This window comes from Glycine soja, chromosome 16 (genome assembly GCF_004193775.1).
Source record: "Glycine soja cultivar W05 chromosome 16, ASM419377v2, whole genome shotgun sequence".
Lineage (NCBI taxonomy): Eukaryota > Viridiplantae > Streptophyta > Magnoliopsida > Fabales > Fabaceae > Glycine > Glycine soja.
In genome coordinates this window covers 241,464-261,582 of record NC_041017.1, presented here as the reverse complement: position 1 = coordinate 261,582, position 20,119 = coordinate 241,464, and the positions used below count along the sequence as shown (strand labels likewise).

General features: G+C 32.0%; 2 protein-coding genes across 3 annotated transcripts; one reads left to right on the top strand and one right to left on the bottom strand.

Moving 5' to 3' along the window:
- Positions 1-6,909: 6,909 nt before the first annotated feature.
- LOC114391186 (transcription factor TCP8-like) lies at positions 6,910-8,797 on the top strand. The gene is made up of 2 exons (XM_028352206.1): positions 6,910-8,219; positions 8,411-8,797. The coding sequence occupies exon 1, from the start codon at positions 7,124-7,126 to the stop codon at positions 8,207-8,209; it is 1,086 nt and encodes a 361-aa protein (XP_028208007.1). The 5' UTR covers positions 6,910-7,123; the 3' UTR covers positions 8,210-8,219; positions 8,411-8,797.
- Positions 8,798-13,455: 4,658 nt separating this feature from the next.
- On the bottom strand, positions 13,456-19,768 carry LOC114390991 (protein EI24 homolog). 2 transcript variants are annotated; one of them, XM_028351968.1, is made up of 11 exons: positions 19,521-19,768; positions 19,033-19,183; positions 18,789-18,841; positions 16,619-16,753; positions 16,443-16,506; positions 16,253-16,317; positions 16,064-16,146; positions 15,316-15,392; positions 15,017-15,132; positions 14,010-14,120; positions 13,456-13,882 (listed from the first exon to the last, which is right to left on the bottom strand). In XM_028351968.1, exons 1-10 carry the CDS (start codon positions 19,682-19,684, stop codon positions 14,054-14,056), a joined length of 975 nt encoding a protein of 324 aa, XP_028207769.1. In that variant the 5' UTR covers positions 19,685-19,768; the 3' UTR covers positions 13,456-13,882; positions 14,010-14,053. The 2 variants fall into 2 exon arrangements, with proteins under 2 accessions (XP_028207769.1, XP_028207768.1); XM_028351967.1 differs by having other exon boundaries at positions 16,232-16,317; positions 19,521-19,766.
- Positions 19,769-20,119: the final 351 nt, after the last annotated feature.

The window sequence follows — 20,119 nt, the reverse complement described above, 5'->3', positions numbered from 1 at the left end:
TGAGTAATGAAAAAAGTTTGAAATTATGCGTTCATTATTTGATGAAGTTGATATTGGTTTGAAATTTGGTTTTGAGGCTTTTTGGTTTGTATTGTATATTGTATAATGTTTGAATTGTTTGAACATGTTGAGGCTTTTTGGTTTGGTTTTTAGGCTTTTTGGTTTGAATTGAAGTTGATATTAGTTTTGAGGCTTTTTGGTTTGTATTGTATATATTTAGGATGCAATAATTATGCAATTTTTTATTTGATGCGCAAGTACATTACATGTATGAGATACGTTACGTAATACAATCATTCGAATTTATATGATATAGTGCAAGATACATATCTAGATATGTATAAAAATTCATAAAACATAAGAAAGTTAGCACTGATTAGGGGTTATAGTTCAACACGATACCTTTAAGGCTTGCTTGTTTAAGAAGGAGGCAAGCATCTGCAGCTGCATGGAAGACTTGGTGTGACAACAACATTTGCAAGAACATAGATGTTTAGAACCCTCCTCCCAAAATCCTCTCCCATCAAATGTTCAAACTGAAATTCCAGAAAAAGATATCTCCTTTGATGGTCTTGTCTAACTAGTGATATGTGTTCACATATAACTATTTTTTTTATGTTAAATACTTAATTTGTGCCACCAAAAGATATCCCGATCCACGTCTTCATCCTTTAATCTGTGTCAATGAATATATTGATCCCGTTCAAGAAACTTCATTAGATGTTACATTTCAGTATCACTTCCTCTTATGGAACAAGAGTATGCACTTCTTGCATTGTATATTTGTTTGATAGTCATACAACTATTGACGTTGTGCTCCTTAAGAGTTAGCAGAATGTTTTTTGGTTTGACCATTGATTTCGTCATATTAGTAATAAGTATTTTTTCAGCTTTAGTCAATCGCCTAACATATGGATGTCCAACTAATAACTTAGCCAATTCATGATTATAAATCTTACACATCAACTTCACTATCGAGCCTTATCCTCCAACCACTGGCTTGCCACTAAATTATGGGTACTGCATATTCTATAAATACCAAACTGATATAGGTGCTTTATAACCACTAAATTACCTAGAGTAATGAGAGTATACATGTAAAGTGATATACATGCATATTAAAATTATCTGTACGTACACGGTTTCAAAAACACCAACTAAAAACCGAATTGAACCATTCAGTTATAAAAAAAAAGTGATATAATTTTTTTTTGGTTGATAATTTTTCTTCTTCTTTAGATCTGATCTGAACACCCCTAGTGTAGACTTTGGAAATCTATATTTTAAAAATGACAATAATTTTTTTTGTTGTTGTAAATGATTAGAAAGTATTATACAAATATTTTTATAAAAACGGCTTGGAATCTCATGGAAAATGTAAGAACTTTATTGATAAATAATATATAAATACTTTTATAGGCACGGGTTTATTCTTGCCTGTTACTATTCTTAACGAGTTTTCCCATTCATAATAACTCAATCCTGGAACTAATTACTTTTTTTGTTTAGCGAAAACTAACAATTAATTTACGGATGGTTTGTGTATAAGTAGCAAATGTGTAAAAATTATTGTTGATCACAAACTCATTTTTTAAGTTTTCTTTGTACACCTTTTTTAGAACTTGGACATGTTCCTTGGTTACCAAACTTGGGAGATAGGCAGGATGCATTCAATGTTTGTTTTGAATGGGATGAGAGTTTTGGAAATCCAGGAGCATTTTACATGCAATCTGAGTTCTTCCTTGTCAGTGTCACCTTGCCTTTGACTCGAAACATGTCACACCTTTGAAAATGACCATTCTCCTGTTTGTCAGGAAGAAACAAAAATTTGTAAACAAATCTTACTCACTATGTGTTAGTTTCCACTTTCGAAATAAGTAGAATATCGTCGTGATTTACTGACAATGTTATTTCTCTGTATTACTGTATATAACGGGTTGACATTTCGTGTTTATTTTTTTTTCTCTCTAAGAATGTTATTTCCTTTCATGCGTACTTTTTTTATATATAAAAATCCTTTCATGAAGAAATGGGTTGAAGAAAAATGAACTTCACGTAGTGAATTGGGCTAACAGTCTTCGGTCCTAAGTGATTTGGGCTATGTTCAAAACGTTGTGTACAATCATTATTTCACTTCTAGTCTGCTTGTGCTACTACAGTTTTATAATTTTATTAATATTCTCTCGAACAAGCCCTAAAAAATTTCCTATTTTTCGGGTCCTAAATTTTTTCGAATCTATGCTTTTAGTTTTTAATCTAAACTTCAACCGTGCAAAGTCCCTGGACTTTTCATTTACCACTTTTAAACTAATTTTCCTTTTTTCCCTAAACTTTTTTGAATTTATGTTTTTAGCTTTTAATCTAAATTTCAGTTGTCCAAAGTCCCTGGATTTTTTTTTTCATTATCACTTTTAGTTAGTACTATCAAGTAATAATATTAATAGATGACAAAAACAACAACGTTAATAACTTGTCAATGTCAATAATAATTCTAACGAGACAATTAATAACCTTCAAATGGTAACTTTTATTAACCAAATTATTTGATTGGAAAAATTTGTTAAATATATCAAGTTTATAAATGTGTGTATAAGGGGGACGGCAAGGCCCTGCTTATCCCTCTTAGATCCGTGCTTGTGTGTGAAATCATTAATTCCATCTTGGATAAGTATATTAATTCCATCTCGCTGGTGTAGGACAATTAGTATTATTTTTTTTTTCCTAAGATTTAAATGTATGCTGACACTAAAATATATTAATATACTTATCCAAGATGGAATTAATATACTTATCCAAGATGGAATTAAAGATGAAAAATAGAACGTACATTACAAAACAGTGAAATATTAAATTGTTTGAATTGAAATTAGAAGAAGAAAAGATAAAAAAAAAAAAAAATCTATACTCATTTGGATTGATAAAAAAAATAAAATATATATTATAAATTAAATGGAATCCTTCTCTGACCAGTTACGTCCCTCCAAGTTCTCCAAATTGCCATACTTATATATTTTGATTATTGAAAACTGTTGCGCTGCTCCTCTCTATTTCTAATATGCATTCTATTGGGTGGAAAATATATCATGAAATTGGTAGAACACACCCAACTTTTGTTTTTTGGTGTGGTGTTTCAAAAATGTCTTTGCATGCATAACCCTAAAATATGGAACAGCTGCGGGGAAACAAGAATAATCTTTATCAAACCATGAACACTTTGAATCAGCAAATTGAACGCAGCAGTAGCCATTATGTTGGGTCTTAAATTAATTAATTCCTCTTCTCTTAGTCATGAGATGATGTACGTTAAATTGGTTTTGTTTTAATTTGTCAATGCAGACTTCAATCGAGGGAATTGTAGTTATGTCACACTGATCTATTGTATATAATAGATAGTAGAATGAATTATTTTTTTTTAAAAAAAATTAGCGCATTCAAATTAACTGTTTTAAATACATTTTTACGATACACATATTATTTTAGTTAGAACTGTTATTTCAGATTTCAAGAAAAAATATCAAATAATTAATTTTTTATTATTTTTCTATTTAAAATATTTGATTATCCTATAAATTATCAATAAAAAAATTCTTTAAAAAAACCCAAGGAGTGGGGTATCTTCACATAGAGACAACGTAAGAAAACAAATGAATAAAAAAAAATCATGAATTTGATCTCTCTTAACAATTAATCATTAACATTTGTAAATAAATAAAAACATACATCAACCAAAACAAATAAAAATATATTTACGATATAATAAATAAACAAATGGCAAGCAGCAAAGCAAAGCTGACGTTGCCCAAAACTTACCTTTATCTCCGTCAGCTATAGCATTCTATTCCAAGTACAAGAGGGGACTCAAACTATGAGAACTGAAAAGTTTCCCAATTTTTGCAGCTTTCCATTTTTTATTTTATTTGACCCTTTGTTTCCTTGGATCCATGCACATTTTCTTCACATTAGATTATTTTTACCCACTTGCTCTGTAAGTTTGCCACGCATAAGACTCTTATTAAACTAATGATAAAAACATATTCAGAATGTTTTCTTCTCTTTTTATTTTATTCTTTAATTAACATTTTAAGAATATCTAATAATATTTAATAATGAAGTAGATGCCTCTCTTGAGCCAGGTATTTTAACTGTATTATATTTCGCATCAAACATCTAAATTTTTAAGGAGATGTTTAAACATGAATGTGTCTAGTTTAATAGACCGAATAAAATATATAAATTATTATAAATTTATTATACATTTTTTTTATGGATAAAAAATTACACATAACAAACATATAGATTAGTTTTTTTTAGTTTTAAGTTATGTTCAATTTCTCCAATTTTATAGATAAAAGTAAAAAAAAAAATGTGTCAAATTGAGTTAATTTTTTTAAAAAAATAACAATTGCTTACTATAGAAATATTAGTTAAGAAATAAAATAAAAAATATTTAAATTTGATAACCTATTGCATGTTTTTAGTTTTAATAAAAATATTTATTATTTCTTTAATTAATAACCTAAAAGGTAAAATATATTTGAAATCCATGTATAAAAGTGAATTTGTTTGATTTTTTGAATTAAATATCCTTGCATGGTTATATTTGGCAAAGAAAAGCTTGATTAAGGCGAAGATGGCATTTAAAAAAGGAAAGCAAGTGGGAACAGAAAGAAATAAAGATTGGCACTGAAATACCATTGATAGGACATGGTAAACTTAATTTTAGCAGAGGGGCACAGATTTAAGTAAGCCGTAGACCACTAATTTATTATCCTGATTCAAATACAGCGTAAGTGGGGCTGAAATTTCTCTGACACCATCATTTTCAAACGTGGCGTAATATATTGTAGCAACTTTCAACTTTTAGCAGATTTTTTTTTATTAGTCAGAACTTGTACATATATGCAACAAAATTGCCGAGGATATTTCTTAAAAAAAACAATAGAGGAAAAATGGAGAAGTCTCTGTCAAGAATCCTTTTTTTATAGGAAGACCAAACAAACAGAGTGTGATGTATAAATAGTAATTCTCACTGTGACTGTCCTCGCATAGCAGGCACTACAGTGAAATTAATAGAGCCCAATTTTTAGTTATTTACCAACATACCCATCGATGTTAACTGCACAAGTTTGTGAAATCATCACCATATATAGTGAATTATTTATGCATTAATTGTGATCTGAGTGATAATGGCAGTTGATTTGCTGAATTTAAAATTGTGTGGTCAGTAGATTTAATTATATCTGATGATTATCTGTACAAACGGGAATAGTATAATAAAGCAAGGGGGTCCAGATTGGATTGATGGCTGGCAAGTAATTTTCTTTTGTTTTTTTTTTTCTTTATAGTTGTGAATTGATTAGTCTTTTGAATTTTTTTAGTAGAAAATTTCTTGATTTAATACAAGAAAGTAGTAAAAGTGATAGGGGCACACACGCACCAAGTACTCTTTCTAAGTCTGGTCACCATAGTTGTGACAGGACAAAATTGTACACTTGGTAATAATACAACTCAAAGGGTGCAGAATTCGCTCTTCTTTCTGTAATTTAAAAAATAAAAATAGTACAACTTATTTCTCCAGCTGGAAAACATGATAAAAGTTTTAAACACACAACTAATGAGAAAAAAAGTGCTCTTAAATTTTAATAGGGGAAGCTGAATGTCTGCTTTGTCAAAAAGTGTTAGGTTTGTTCTGATGATTAGTTTTCTTTTTCATTCTTTTATTTTTCTGGAGATGGAGGAGTTAATGGAGCACTTATATAAAAGGGTTGGCATATAAATATTGGAATCATACATGAGAGACGAAATCTAAAATGTGCCCAGATAACTTTAGACTATTTTCAAGACCAGTGCCAAAAACAAAAATGAGAAAAACTTATATTATGACTATGACCAGTGCCAAAAACAAAAATGAGAAAAACTTATATTATGACTATGTTGGATAAAATTAATTAAAAAAACTAATTAAAAGTTAACAATTTAATTGAAAGTTGAATAACTAAATTATTAAATTATAAGTATTTAGTAAAATTAACTAATAAAATAGATGAAAAAGTATAAAATTATAGAAAAATAATAAAATTATGATTTATTTTAAAATATAATAAATGATTATATTAAGGATAAAAATGAAATAAATATAAAAAATCTAAAAACTATTATTTTAAAATACGTTAAAAACTAGTTGAAATAATTTATTGATGATATTATATAATGTCAAAACTTTAAAAACATTTTTTGAAATCATTGCATAATGGTCCTAACACGTGGCATGCGATTTGCCGTGCTGCTTTCAGTCAGGGCTTTGAATGGTTTCGACTAAGGTAGGAATTTATTATGTTTCATTCTCTAACCATGTCTTTAAATTGGCTAAAAAATTCATTTTAATTGCACCATATAATTTGTACTAATAATATAAACATTCCGAACAGGTCAGTAGTTTTTACATAATTATTATTAATTATTTATACATGTTTAAAGATGGCAATATTGATACAGTCATTCAGTAAAAGTTCAAATCATATTTGTATCAGTTTTTTTTTTTTTAAAAAAAATTGTGTAAAAGATATAAGTACGCAAATAATGTTGTTGAATCGTGATTTCAACTATTTCTCCATTTTAAGGTCGAATGATTTGGTTTCCTTTCAGTTTGTTTGGTCTATATATCGTAGGTTAAAGCATTCTACTTTTTAGCCATTGAATACAACATGGGCAGAAGATAAACTTTCGAGTAGATGGGATCAAAAGAATATAAAGGCTGACAGTAGAATAGAAAAATGAAATATGGATGGAGTGGGGGTAATTGTGTCATTGTGAATGGTCCACTAATAAAAATTGATGATGAGAATAAAAATTATATATGAAAGAGAAAGACATAAAAAACAAAGATTAATGTGGGTGAGCTGTGTTGTGGTGCATTAGATGCCTTTATCTTGTCTATTATGTATGGCTTCCCTTTTTAACCATCTCAGCAATTATTATTTTCTTACTCTCTCAGTTGACACTTGATGGACCAATCAATCTGCCACACTTGCACTTAATCAATGTGAATCTTTCATGATGCAATGGACTTTGAGGTTTCAAGTGGATGAATAGCAACAATTAGAATAACTCTGGAAGAGACCTAATGAAGAAGCTGACAGGTGGAGCTAGTAGTCCTGCTTCTTCATCCTCCCTAGCCATCCCCACCGCCAACCCTAAGCGATCCACCAAGGACAGGCACACCAAAGTCGACGGCCGCGGCCGCAGAATTCGAATGCCTGCCACCTGCGCCGCTAGGGTTTTCCAACTCACCAGAGAATTGGGCCATAAGTCCGACGGCGAGACCATCGAGTGGCTCCTCCAGCAGGCCGAGCCCGCCATCATCGCCGCCACCGGAACCGGTACCATCCCCGCCAATTTCTCCTCCCTCAACGTCTCCCTCCGTAGCAGCGGCTCCACTCTCTCGGCCCCGCCTTCCAAGTCTGCCCCGCACACCTTTCACGGCGCCCTCGCTCTCGCCCACCACCCTTACGAGGAAGCCTTTCAACACCCCGCCTTACTAGGCTTCCACCCTCACGCTCACCAACCGCAGCAGCTTCTCTCCGCCGATCACATCCCAGAATCCCTTCCCAGCGGCGCCGGTGACTCCGGCGACAACTACCTTAGAAAACGCTACCGAGAAGATCTCTTCAAAGACGATAACATCAACAACAACAATACCCAATCGCAGAACGAGAGCGGTGATGGTGATGGGTCTTCGCCTAAGTTACCGAAGCAGCAATCCGAAGCTGGTTCTGGGCTTCTTCGGCCCAGCAATTTGCTTCCCGCAACAGCGATGTGGGCCGTGGCACCCTCTCCCGCCAGTGGGCCCCCTGGTAGCACAATTTGGATGCTTCCCGTTACCGCGGGGGCTTCGTCTTCTGCTTCCTCGGAGACTCAGATGTGGCCGTTTCCTCAAAGTGTGAGTGGTTTCATGCCAAGGTTCAACCTTCCGGTTCCGGGTGCACTTGAATTCCAAGGCGCACGTGCGGGTTCGCTTCAGTTGGGGTCCATGTCAATGCCGCAGCAACAGCATCTGGGCCTCGCCATGTCCGACTCCAACTTGGGCATGTTGGCAGCACTTAATGCTTACACAAGGGCTAGTTTGAATGTTAATTCCGATCATCATCAACATCAGCATCAATCTCAACCAAGTGAGAGTGGAGAAGATGATCCTAATAGCTCCCAATGAACTTTATTTGGTTAGTTTTTTTCTTCCTGTTCATCTCTACTTTAAATATATATATATATATATATATATATATATATATATATATATATATATATATATATATATATATATATATATACCTCCATTTAAACTTGTATTTTTACATTGTAAGCAGGAACTAGAGTTTGATTATTTGATTTTTTTTTCCCTTCTCTCTTGCAGGTTGGAAGTTGAGTTGAATGAATTTGTGATTAGTGAGTGCTTTTGAAATATCTATGGATGCATGCTAGTTAGCTCACCACAGTACTTGAGTTGAGTTTCTAATTAGATGTTGCTCTAGTCACTGTTTTTTTGTACTTCTTCTCTTTCGAAGAAGTGCATTTTTCTTTAGCTTCATTTGGAGATCTTGGTATGTTTATTTATTTTACAGTTTGGTTTTGGTCCAAAGGGACTTAGCAGACAGAGAGAGTTTGTATAGGAGGAAATTTGGCTTTGGTATTTTTATTTTTATTTACTTTATTTGCTTCTTTTTTCTCTCTATGTATGACAGCATAAAAAACAATTCAAACAAAAGAATTTAAAGGGAAAGATTTGAATGCCTTCCTTCCATGTTGTTCATATATATTTTTTGTTTCTTATTTCAAATCTTTTCTACACATTTTTTTTTTTACTGAAGTCTTTTTTGGCTTCCTTTTAATGGTTATTTTTGTAAATTTTTAATGTTATTATTAAATTAAATATTCTCCTTTTAACGCTTTTATTGGGTGAAACGTTTAATGTTATTTATTAAATGAAATAGTTTTAAGATTTTCTCTTCCTCTTACCGCGGTAAAGTGTATAAACATTTCTGTTGCTGCTGCCGTTAGAATATAATTTAGAATCTAACAAATAACATTAAACGTTATTTGAAATGGCTTCTTACTAAAATTACTAAAAGAAAAAAAATATGCATTAGAATTTAGAATGGAGTAGCCAACTAAGCAAAATAGGATTGCCAGGTAAGAAAGGAGTGTGAGCCCAAAATATATAAATAGTAATTCTTGCTAGCTAGACCATACAAATCTCAGTTACTTGTATGTCTTTGAAGATAACTTCAGGGGGCATGTAAGAAGCAGGAAGGCATTATTTTCCATCACTTTCCTTCTCACTCTATCCTCTTTTTTTCCTTATTAAATTTTCATTTATGGTTATATGTATATTTTAAAAAAATCATTTTTTCTTTTATATCCTAACCATATTTTTATGTTTATTTGCTAATGACTAAAGACGAGAGATGATCATCAGAAAGTTATTAAGAAGAATTGTGCGAAGTCATAATTAGTATATTATACCCTCTCATATTCGTTGATTGTGCATACTTTAGGCAAGTGATAGGTTGCTTTGATTGTGCGAAGTCTATAATATTTAAATGAAATGTTCATGGGAGTATGAAAACCTGCTACATATATAATGTTATAGGTTATAATTGTGCATAAATTTGTAAGTCTAGCTAGGGCGAACACTATTGCACTGTTTTTACAGATCTTTGTAGGTTATAATTAATAATTGCATAAAATTTAACAAAATACTAAGATATTTAATTTGTTTGAATAAGTGGATGATTTGTCAAAGGAATGCGAAAAAGGGGAAGTAGAACATTCAATTGTGATGGGCAAAAGACAAAAAGAAAAGGAAGAAAATGGATCATAACTTAAAAATGGGGAAGAAAAATGAGGGTGCATAATTAAAGGATGGTAACGTTGTCTATAAGCCAGGACGGCAAGGAAAATGACTTGGTGTTGACTTGAACAGTCAATTTCAGATGACTCGCCTCTGTTCATTGCCCAATCATTCTTTCTTTTTATTCCCCATTTTCATCTTCTCACACTTTTAACCATTTACCTTTATTTGCTATATGTAGAACAGTGACGCTTTGGATTCCCAATTCATTATACACTGCGAAAGCAGTTTCTATATCTGGATTTGATATTTGATTATATTTTTCAATATGACAAAGCTAATTTCGGATGTAAATGCACACATCGAGGGAGAGAGAGATGGGAAACTAATTACTTTACGAGTAAGTTGTGGACACTTATTCTATTTAATAGTTATGTTTTTTTTTAGTAACTACTTAATAATGTTTTTTTGTACAGAAAACTACTTAAAAATGTTATAAAATATAAATTTAACATGTATAATATTATCTTAATGATCGTGTATTAAATTTTAGGTAAATTTAATTTAAATAAGAACTATCAATTGAACAATTAGATTAGTAAAATTTAGTATCTATAAAAAGTTATTGAACTAAATTGTAGAATAAGTGAATCCTCATTTCATATTGTGAATGTCTAAGTGGGTAAAGAAGATACTATTACTATTCACAAAAGGTGCTGTTTTATTTTTACATTGGTTTTCTCTTGCAAGCTGTCACAAAAAATTTTCAGAATTGATATTTCTGCTTCCTCTTAGAAATGGTAGTAGAAGGACATGATTTATATATACCGCAAACGGGTAATATTTTTTCTGACTAGTAAAGATCTAAGGGAAATTAAATTAGATATTCTATTATTCTAAAGCATAGTCATCTAAAAGACACAGATGATGCTACCTTCATGTGTGTCCTTTTTTTGGCATTCTAGAATAGGATCCCAACTAAATTAAACGCCAATATATGTTATATAACTAAAAGACCCAAGCAAGACATATTGGTCATTCCCTAATGTGTGGATATGGCATATTGTGATTCTAGGGGGGGAAACACCATAGGATACCCCTAGCTTATAATTTATTAGCAGACAAAACTAAACTTTCACCCACTTTACAAGAAAAAGTGACTTTTTTTTTATGAAAACAAAATTAAAAAAGGTGGAGCAAATGGGCTATGTTAATGACTTTGGCGTTGTTTGGATAATAGTTTTCCTTGTACCAAACCGCTATGAAAAGCACAAGTTTTGACCTGAGAATTAAATTAGTTTTGAAATACGTGTTTTGGGGGTTTTAATTTGTGTTTAAGGAAAGGACATAAAGAAACATGGAGGATAGATAATTGATCCTGAATAAAGAAAACGACGGCCAGGATGAACTGGGGTCACGGATGTATAGTGTATTGGATGGGGACCATCTCACCCAATAATAATGCAATGAAGATAAAGTACCACGCGCTTCACGTGCTACAATCATATGCCTGCCAATTGCCGCGCGTGGCCGTCAAATTATCGGACAATGATTCCCTTCCTTTAACATATAAAATAGGAACTGCTACTAGTATCAAAAAATTCTGTTATAATCATCCCATGTTTTCTAACTCACTCTTTTAAATACACTTATTATTATTGAAAACATCATTTTTTTTATCTCACTTCTTATTTAATTTAATTATTCTCTCCTAATTATATTTTAACAATATTGATATTGATCACGCATAAAAGCAAAAACAATGATTGCAATTCAAATATAGTACATAACGGAAAAACATTTTCAATGCCTATTAATTCAAATTTCACAGCCAAAAAATATTTTCATTATGTATTTTGCATTTAGCTTAATTAGACTTTAGTTATTCATTATTTAAGTTTTTGAAGTTTTTTCATAAAAAAATTTGCACATTTTCTTTTCTAACTTTAAAAACTTCAAAGACACAAAATAGTTTGGTGGTTGGGGAGGAGCATAATGGTTGAAGTGATAAGGAGGTCTTGAGTTCAAATCTCCATACTAATATAACATTAATTTTTAATATTTTTTGATAAAAAAATCAAAATTTTGGGTCTTGTCACTAAACCTTTTTACACATTTTATCACCAAAATTTGGTGTATTTTGCCACCTAATTTTCTAAACAAAAATGCTTAACTATAATATAGGAAGCAAAATGCATGAAAATTTGAAAATTAGATGACAAAATGTGCATAATTTTAAAAGTTAAGTGGTAAAATGTGTAAATTTATTTGTCTGGTGACAAAATTCACCAAAACATGAATGATAGGTGACTAAAGGTGCAATTAACCCTTTGTATTAGTAATACACAACACAAATAATTTATTTTTTATGTTATTAGGTGTAAATAAAATATACACAACGGGAATATATTTTCATTGTGTATCTCAACCAACGGAAATATATTTCTATCAAGAGTATTTCGGTAAAAATAGAAAATTTATTAAAAGGATGGAGGTGAACTTAGCAAATAGGTGACAGGAATAGCAAGTCCCTAAAAGTAAACACAAGTAACATCACTCACTATAGTGGTTTAAACCCATTAACGGGTGTATCATATTTAAAGAATAAGCACTGTGTTCCTTTGCAAGATTTTTTCTGTTACAAAGTATAAGAAAAAGAAAGTAAACATGAATTGTTTCAACCAAACTCAATCTCAAAAACAAGCTTTAAGATAATCTGTTTTCGGGTGTGTTTAGTTTAGAAGAGATAAAATGATATAATTTGAAAAAAAATAATATTTTTTTTCAAATATTATTTGTCAGTTCAAGTAGTATGTTTGATTTCTCTAAAGCAAAACCTCGGGTTTATGTGTCTGTACACACACAGACTGAAAAAATAAAAATAAAATGATATTGTGTATTGTTTGATTTAGAGAAATCAAACATTGTCATATAATTTGAAAAAATAAAAATAAAATGATATTGTGTATTGTTTGATTTAAGAAAAATAAGTAAGAAATAATATTTTTTGTATAGAAAATTGATTTTTATACCTAAACATTTGAATTTTTTTTTGCCTAAAAAATCAATTTTACTATAACTAAGAAAAGAAACATTTGTAACTTTACTCTCTCTCTCTCCAAAATCGCATGAATCAAATGTATCCAATCCATTTCCATCTTCAGTAACTTAATTCTCTCTTTGAAATCAAATACATTCAAGATGATCCATACAAACAAGAACACGAACTTTTCCTCTGTAATCTTGACCGTTAATGTGTTATGGCCTTCATACATTTCTTTTAGAATAAGTAGAGTTGTTATATTCTTTTAACCAATCCTCTTAACTATTAACCGAAGAAAATATAAAACTTAAAAAAAAATTTAATATTAAGTATATTTAAGTTTTTAGTTTGTTTTTTCTTTGTGTATACAAATAATTATAAAATATGATGATTTAAGATAATACATTATTTGTCGAACAAGTACAAGATAAGCATGACAAAAGCTCAATATGCACTATGCCATGTCAAAAAAAAATTTATTTTTATATTTAGACTACAAATAATTTCCTCTACTTAAAGCAATCTTGTCTGAGTTGAGAGCATTAACAAGAGAGTGACACAATAAATTTTTTCAGTCTGTGTGTGTACAGACACATAAACCCGAGGTTTTGCTTTAGAGAAATCAAACATACTACTTGAACTGACAAATAATCTCAAGCCCACCACTGCATTAAAGATTCACACCCTAGTAACTAGGATGGTAACTCAGTACGACGGCAGGGATATATGCACATACTATCAGCACACTTCACATTTCAATGAGCATGTCACTTTAAATATAATATATTTACGCGCAAAGAATCCACGTTGCATGTACACGAAATACAGCATAATGTCTATATAAATTATAATGTTACACAGTAATTTTCTCTGTAACGTGGTCCACACTTTGATGGATTTTGAATTTGGTCTGGCAGTGGTTAGTAGCTTTAACTTTCTGAAGTCACGTGTGCAACCAACCCATCCCATCAGCTTGTTACATAGAATTTGTCCTACAGCATTAAACAGGAAACAAACATAGCAAACGAAACAAATTAATCGTAAAAGAGAAAGGGAGTTCCAAATATTTACATAGTAAAGCACACTGCTAGCATAAAATAAATCAGTTTGTGTTCTCACTTGTCATCTGCTATGCCATGCCAGAATAACTGACTACGACAACCTTATTGTGCTTTTCTGTCTTGCACCTGGTCCCCTTTTTCCATGGGTAAAAGAGATAGCATCCACATCCTACACAAATACCAATCAAATTATGCGGTTAAAATGATACTAATAACTAAGTACCACTAGTGATAGCTCCCTACGTACTTCATAATACATCACGCAAGCTCATCAGCCATTATTATAAATTTGGGTGATCAAATAGTGATTGATTGAAAAATAAACTATCAGAAAGAAGTTGAGCATCAATGTTAACATTAACTATCACCATTCCATTACCCTTAATAGCATCCTAAGTCCTAACTTCACCAGCGAAACAGATATAAAGAGATAATTGACTACCCAAATTAAGCTTAAATGACAAATGAGATCGATTAGCCAATGTCTAAGATTACTGGTTAAAGGACTAAAGTACTTGATCATTCGCTAGAAACTCAGAATCATTTAGAACCATAACGATGTAACATTAAACAATTCCTTTTCCGATACTCTCCATAAGTATAAAATACAGAAGGACAGGAAGAGTTTAATATCTTCTCATAGTCAAATAATGATAACAACAATTTTAATAGAGTTCAATAAGCAATTTTCATCTATAGCACAGCACATTGGTGAATATTTCTATTAAACATAGAAGAACAAAAAACAACTTTAATATATATTTTCAACTTGAGAAGTCAATGTTTATCTAGAGGCAACAATAAACAGGAGGGTATGCTGAAGGAAATATAAGGTAACTAACAAGGATTTGACAACCTCAAACTTGTCAAATTAACACAGAAAAATGCATTTTGCATCATTCTTGAAACAACTAGCACTTAGAAGAGCAACTAGTGTCTTCACGTATCATATAAAGTCATTAGGCATTAATCACCACATGACTGCCCCCTTTTGGGCCACTTGCCTATTAGTTAAGTTTAGTAATGCAATGTCTAGAGCAAAGGGATAAGCAATGAAGAACTTACGACACTTTGTCTGCAACATAAAATATTGGAAGTCTTTCTACTCCGGCAGCTCTCCATCTGTGTTTTTCAAAGGATATTTCTTGCTCGGACTCTGACCCAGTTGCAGTTAGAACAAACTGAAATATACAATGTATGTTGCTAATTCACTATCATTGATTCATGATAAAGTTAACATGATATTTTAATTTTGAATGACAAAAGGAAATGCAAAAAAGCATTAAAAACACCAAAAAAAAAAAAAATTCAATGCAGGAGGAAGAAAGAAATAGAAGGGAAATAAACAACATGGTCACTCATACCAGTGGGAAAAGTATAGCCATAATCCCGTAACTCACAAGGGGAGAGAAAAAGAATATGGCCAGAACACAAGGGCTCCCTGTAAGGATATAAGTTACATATTAATGTCAAACATGAAGTGAATCAGAAGATAGAGCATTATATATAATATACAAATTGTGTTTCATGTTCAATATTCTTCAAAAAGATAGAATTTAGAATGAATTTTAAATTTCAACAGCCAAGGAGTCAATTTTACATATGAATTATATGGCATTCTGCTTAATAACTTTCACACTTCACAATGTTAAAATTCCCCAATCCTCATCCATATTCCCTTGGTTATCCTTCCACTAAAAACCCATAACTTTTTTGTCTCTTGCAAGTGTTACAGAGACTGATTAATGATTTACCTTTTACTAGAAAAAAACACACAAAAAAAGGAACTGTTTTTCCTCCAAAGGTTAGTATTACAAGTTGATTTGATCTCATAAAAAACTTCGTACCCCATTGCCCAGAGGCTCTTCGCTATGCGAAGGTATGGGGGAGGGATATTGTACGCAACCTTACCCTTGCATAAACTTTGTACCCCATTGCCCAGAGGCTCTTCGCTATGCGAAGGTATGGGGGAGGAATATTGTACAATAAAAAGATCAACCAATAAAAAGAATCAAAAAGCCACATGATCTAAACATATAAAATTCTCTAGTAGCTAAACAAACAGGTATACTTAATAAAGTTCAAGTAAATAAGTTAATAAAAATAACCTACCAAAACCAGCAAAAAATGGCCAGTAAGATTCAAAGTAGTCCAGCCTTCTGTCAAGAGCCACTTCATTGAAATTCCATTTGTACCTAATAAAAAAGCATATTTTTGAACAAGCATTCAACTGTTAAAGACATCAAGTAAAAAGCATACATGAAGTTATGGAGCACATACTCGAAGCAGTAATATGCATACATCCAGGAAAGGAGTAAGAAGTTGAGCAGCTTCCCTATGTATGGTATGAATCCTGTTGCATAGACCTGCATATAACATCAGAAATTGCTAGTGTAAGGATAAAATGACGGAAAATCAATTTCATTGCATATCAAGGCATGTATATATTACCCTATCAATTTGGAAACTGAAACTACAATGATTTTATTACCTCAAGAAAAAAAACACTCAAAAGGAGTATTGAATAGACCTGCTGTCCTATTCCAATCATGACCCTGAGTTAAGCAAACACACTAGCTGAACCTTTTAGCACTATTTACCCAGTAAGAATTAATAGCAATTAGAAAATGAGAAAAAAAATGAAGTAACTACTATTTAGAACTTTACCCTCCCAAGCCAGATGGTCCTTTTACATGATGAGCATTTTGTAAAGTTGGTGAGTTGTTTTGGCTTGAGCCTTTCTCTACAGTAAACTTAGATCTTCCCATTGCAGCATACCCATACTTCGCAATGTCGTTGTACCTAAAAACATTTGTTAGCAATTCTTATAGGAACAAATCCTATCTTTCAAAGGGAGACTAGTATATTCAGCAAGAAACAGGAAAAGCAAATATAAAAAATAGGAGCAAGAGCTCCCACCTATAGAGCAACCTCCTAGCCTTCCTCTTTCCTCTAAACTATCAAACTCACCCCTACACTTTCAGAACTCTTTCTAATTTGGTTTTGACCACAGAATAAAACTATAGGGCCTTAGCTTTTGGATCCTCAGTTCAATCAGCGGCCACCCTCAAAAGATGTATTGTCCTCAGGGCAGAAGTTTGGGAATTGACCACTGATGCCGGTCTCTTCCCAAGTGACCTCTTCTACTGATTTAGATTTCCAAAGGATCAACCACTCAGTCAGTTTTTCCTAGGACATTGGTATCATTGGAAGCCAAGACTGAGTCAAGCTTGACATAGACCGACAATTTAGGACTGATCCTTTTTGCCACTGAAATCTGCTTATGTGAGTAAAGTTTGACATAAACTCAATCACCAGCGGTGACTTCCCTCCTATTAGTATCAATACTGTTCCTCATAGTATGTTGTGCCCATGATATGATGTATTTCAGCTACTTAAGTGCCTCATATCTATCCCTCACTCAGCATCATAGCTACTATGTCTGCTAAAGTCTCACCAGTGAGACAGCGTGTACTAACTCTGAGGGAGGGAAACCATACACTGCTTCAACAAGAGTAGAACTGATAGTAGAGTGGCTAGTGGTATTGTACCCGTAGTTTTTTCCTATAACTAACCAGATCCCTCCCACACTCACACACTTTCAAAACTCTTGCTAAATGTGTAGGGCCTTGGCTTTGGATCCCTATTTCCATCAAATTCTCATTTAGATGACAAGTGAAACAACATACTAGTTCATGTCCACTTTACGTGTTAGTTTATTGGATATGGAAATCTAAATTTGAGAATACTGCACTTGTTATTGCAATGGGAAAATGATATTAGACTGAAGCATTTTCCTTTAGAGCCAAACACTATTAGGCATTATCGATGCATGTCGAAATTAAGTTGTTTTAGGTATTGAGGGAGGAAATTGAGAGAATGCCCTGGACTACTATGGGATTCATATAGCATTGGTTTTCTATAGTGGTCATAGCAGCCAAAATAGCGCTTTTTTGCATGCTATAGAGGCACTATCATGATATATGAATCAAAAACCCACTTTTACACCTGAAACAACGCTGTTTATTTTTTTTATTTTTTTTTGGATACAATTTTCTCACCCATTTTGTTGCTTCAGAAACATAATAGGATTTGAAACCCTTCTTCCTTGACCACACAAAAGTTATCCATTTTGGCAGTGATTGGACAAGTCACAAAGGATGATACCATTCCGATACCATGTTGAAATTATGGAACTTTAGGTTTTGAGGGAGGAAATCGACAGAAAAGAGACTTAAAATATTGAGAATTAGAATGATTACAATGTGACAGTATATTCTGGTAAAAGCTAAAGCACTAACCCTTATTTATACTAATCATAATCCTAACTAAATAAGGAAAAAAATCATGAGATATTAGGAAAGATGGTAACCAAACCTAAGACATAATGAGGAAATTAAAAAACTAACCATGAAGGATAATCTAGGATATCCTAAAATATGATCAAGATAACATTGGATAGTTTCATATATTCTAAAGATGTATTTAACACCAATGTTGGGAGTCAAACTATAATTTCCAACAAGAATTTCAGCCCAGAATTTAATTTGGATAGAAAAGGCAGTTTATAATATTTATTTGGGGAGGATTGTTTATATGGATATAGAATGGGACTGGAGGGCTATAATATTTTATACTTTTCGGTATTCTTTTGATATCTAGTCCTCTTAAAAGTACTTTGCTAATTTTACCTGGTTGAAGAAATTCCATTACTAAGTATAGAAGACATATACAAATATGAATTAACTTGACAGCAAACATGAACAATGAAGAACAGCCCAACACATACAGCATTAAAATAAAGATGCAGGAAAGAAGATAAAAAAGAAAACATTACCAAATTGTGCTAAGAACTATGCTAAACACGTATAATGGGTAAAACCAAAGCACCTGCAGGAAACAAAAAAAAAGGACAATCATTAAACACGTATCTAAAATGCATTTCATCAAAATGAAAAATTATGCAATACTGAAAATCCATGCGTGTTATAAAGGCAAACAAAATGAACTTGGAGAGCAATGCAACAAAGTACTTTTTACAGTCAATGTGCACTTTAAAAAATAGTATATTTCATACTTACATAAAAGAGCTGAATGAGTGCAAGACGTACGAAAGAATAAAATTTCAAAGTGCCACCTAAGTCACAGAGTTTATGAGAAACAAACTGTGAGCTTTGGTCAGGTAATATCCACCACAATGCAGGGATGACAACCGAGTTTAGGACGAATATACTGCACAAAAATTTAAAAGATGTTGAAATCATTAAACACGTAGATTTTAGATTCATGATTTGTTCAGGACAATCAATCCATGGATGACAAAAATATGTACAATCAGATTCCTTCGAGTCATTATGTCAAAAGTATACATAATCCAATTTCTTTGCCACAAAATTTCATTCACTGTGTTGAAATAAATTGAAGCTAGTTTCACTTCTCCTTCTGCAGACCCTGGCCCCTCCAAAACAATTGTTGGGTTAATCCCTAAAAAAGCTCCTATTTCTTCCATCCATACTTATAAAGAAGCTTGAAATTCATTGGAAAAGTGAAAGGAAAAAGCATAGCATACCTTCCTAAGAAGATGAAACCATTTAAGAGGAAACACTGACCAGTTCGCATCAATAGGTTGTTTGACCTCATACACAGAATAACAACGCGATGAAGGCAACACGCCTCAACCAAACCCTCCAACCATAGAAACCCACCCACCTTCACCTTCGCGCTCACTTCCATTCGCAATCGCAGAACTCTTCACTTCATCACCCACCTTTCCTACCAAGTTTCTTCTTTTTGTTGCTTTCAATCTTCGTGCACACTGACATATACTCTTTTTTCTTTTTCTGAAGAAAAATATTTTTTATCTATAACTATTAATATTCTCTAACCATTAATAAATAATAATGAAAATTATTTAATTTAATGTATATATTTTATTGGACAATTTTATTTTTAATTTTTTTAAATTACATTTTTTGTATTTAACTTTTATTTTTTTATTATTTTAAAAATTTAGAAAGACACCATCTTCTCCTAATATAATTATAATTGTAATCTATACTAAACATTTTGTGAGTTATTATATAACTTTTTAGTTATGGATAATTTTCTTAAAAAACGAATTTTCAAATTTAATTTAAAGATAAAGATAAAAATAATAAATTAAAAGAG

Coding starts and splice junctions, on each gene's coding strand:
- LOC114390991 (XM_028351967.1), bottom strand. CDS start 19,684: ATGGAAGTGAGCGCGAAGGTGAAGGTGGGTGGGTTTCTATGGTTGGAG. Junction 18,842..19,032: donor CACTCATTCAGCTCTTTTAT/GTAAGTATGAAA, acceptor TGTTTCCTGCAG/GTGCTTTGGTTTTACCCATT. Junction 15,133..15,315: donor TGGCTATACTTTTCCCACTG/GTATGAGTGACC, acceptor TGTATATTTCAG/TTTGTTCTAACTGCAACTGG.
- LOC114391186 (XM_028352206.1), top strand. CDS start 7,124: ATGAAGAAGCTGACAGGTGGAGCTAGTAGTCCTGCTTCTTCATCCTCC.